The sequence below is a fragment of the Bidens hawaiensis genome, unplaced genomic scaffold (assembly GCF_021521415.1).
Source record: "Bidens hawaiensis isolate Kalapana, Puna unplaced genomic scaffold, B.hawaiensis_p1.1 tig00024152_1, whole genome shotgun sequence".
Lineage (NCBI taxonomy): Eukaryota > Viridiplantae > Streptophyta > Magnoliopsida > Asterales > Asteraceae > Bidens > Bidens hawaiensis.
The window spans coordinates 6,323-7,846 of NW_027493803.1; the positions used below are offsets into that span (position 1 = coordinate 6,323).

Sequence of the window (1,524 nt, forward strand, 5' to 3'; positions counted from 1 at the left end):
TAGTTAATTAGGGTAGATAAATTTTGGGATTCAAGTGGTAGTAAAAATTGTGATGGAATTGTAATTTGTTTTGTGTCAGATTCAATATTTTGTAGAGTTCCTAGGTTGCCATCACCTAAGTCTAGAAACCATGATGAAAACCATGCAACGTCTTGTAATTGTTTTTCAGTTAAATTTGGGCGTTTCAAGCGCATATTTTCGGTCAATTTAATTAATTTAAAGTGACTCCAAAGATGTGAGCGAGGGAGAGATAAGTTAATAATTTTGGTTTTTGATGCTTTCAGTTTTACCGGGAGTGTTTGTTAAAATCACCACCAAGTATGATAGATTTGCCACCAAATGGAATTAAGGGATTGGAAAGTAGATCCCTAAGAGTTTTCTAAAGCGCTTCGAAGCAACGACGGTCACTCATTGGAGCCTCATCCCAAATGATAACTGCAGTTTGTTTAAGTAGTTGACCAAGTTGTGTATTCTTTTTGACATCACATATTGAGTCGTCAGTTATATCTAAAGGAATTTTAAACCTTGACTGTTCAGTTCTTCCAACTGGTAAAAGTAAAGAAGCAATTCTAGATGCAGCGATAGCTAAAACAACTTTGTTTGTGGCTCTTAGAGCATATGTAATGGTTTTCCAAAGGAATGTCTTGCCTGTACCACCATGCCTGTAAACAAAAAGTAGGATTTGTTTATTTTGTATGGATGAAGCAACTGCTGTATTGTAGATGACAAGTTGTTGTTTGTTTAGAGCATTTCTTAGAAGTTCATGTTCTGCTGCTACTTCTTGTGTGTTGTAGTTCTTTTCTTCCATAAGAAGACGGTTTTCTAATATTTTTAGAAGATCAGGTCGCGGCATGGGTAGGTTAAATTTATTTAGCGATGAATAATTGGTATTAGAGTTATGTTTCAAAGATATGGGAACTTCATCGCCCATAGAACGCCAATGTTGCTGCCACATAGACAGCGGGTTTGATATTTCCCAATATAGGAGCATATGGGTGAATAAAGAACGAAGTTCTTTAGAGGTTGCCCAGCTGGATGCCTCAATATACGCAGTTACCCATTCATCGTCATTTTGTAGTAACCCTAGTTTTTCACATGCTGAACGATATGTAGGGAAAATTTCACCATTTATGGTTCTTATATCAACAAAATTTTGGCATCCTTTTTGATGTCCAAGCATCATACGTAAGTAGAAAGTTTCGCCACTTGATGGATGGACATAAATCAACCTTCCTATAGATGGTTTCTTGTTAAATGTCCTTTGTATCCAACATTTTCCAGACAAATCCCATCTATATTCAGACACATAGTCCACATACCGAAGATGTCTACCTCTGTCATCATTTTTGTTATTTTCAAGCCATCCTGTTAGAGTAGTTTGTTTTAGGAAAGGGTTTTTTATTATGTTTTGCAATTGTGTAGATTCGCTAAAGCTCACGTTTTGCATATTCTCTAAATGCATAGATAAAACTTGAACAGGTGGATCTCTACAATGGATTGGAAAATCGAAAATTCTCCATGTAG

The 1,524-nt window shown here is 36.0% G+C and overlaps 1 protein-coding gene across 1 annotated transcript; it reads right to left on the bottom strand.

Moving 5' to 3' along the window:
* Positions 1 to 379: 379 nt before the first annotated feature.
* Positions 380 to 853, bottom strand: LOC143568734 (uncharacterized). The gene has a single exon (XM_077054810.1). It carries the CDS (start codon positions 851 to 853, stop codon positions 380 to 382), a length of 474 nt encoding a protein of 157 aa, XP_076910925.1.
* Between the last annotated feature and the right edge of the window lie 671 nt (positions 854 to 1,524).

What these genes read in the sequence shown, in the direction of transcription:
- LOC143568734 (XM_077054810.1), bottom strand. Translation starts at nt 853, where the DNA reads ATGCCGCGACCTGATCTTCTAAAAATATTAGAAAACCGTCTTCTTATG.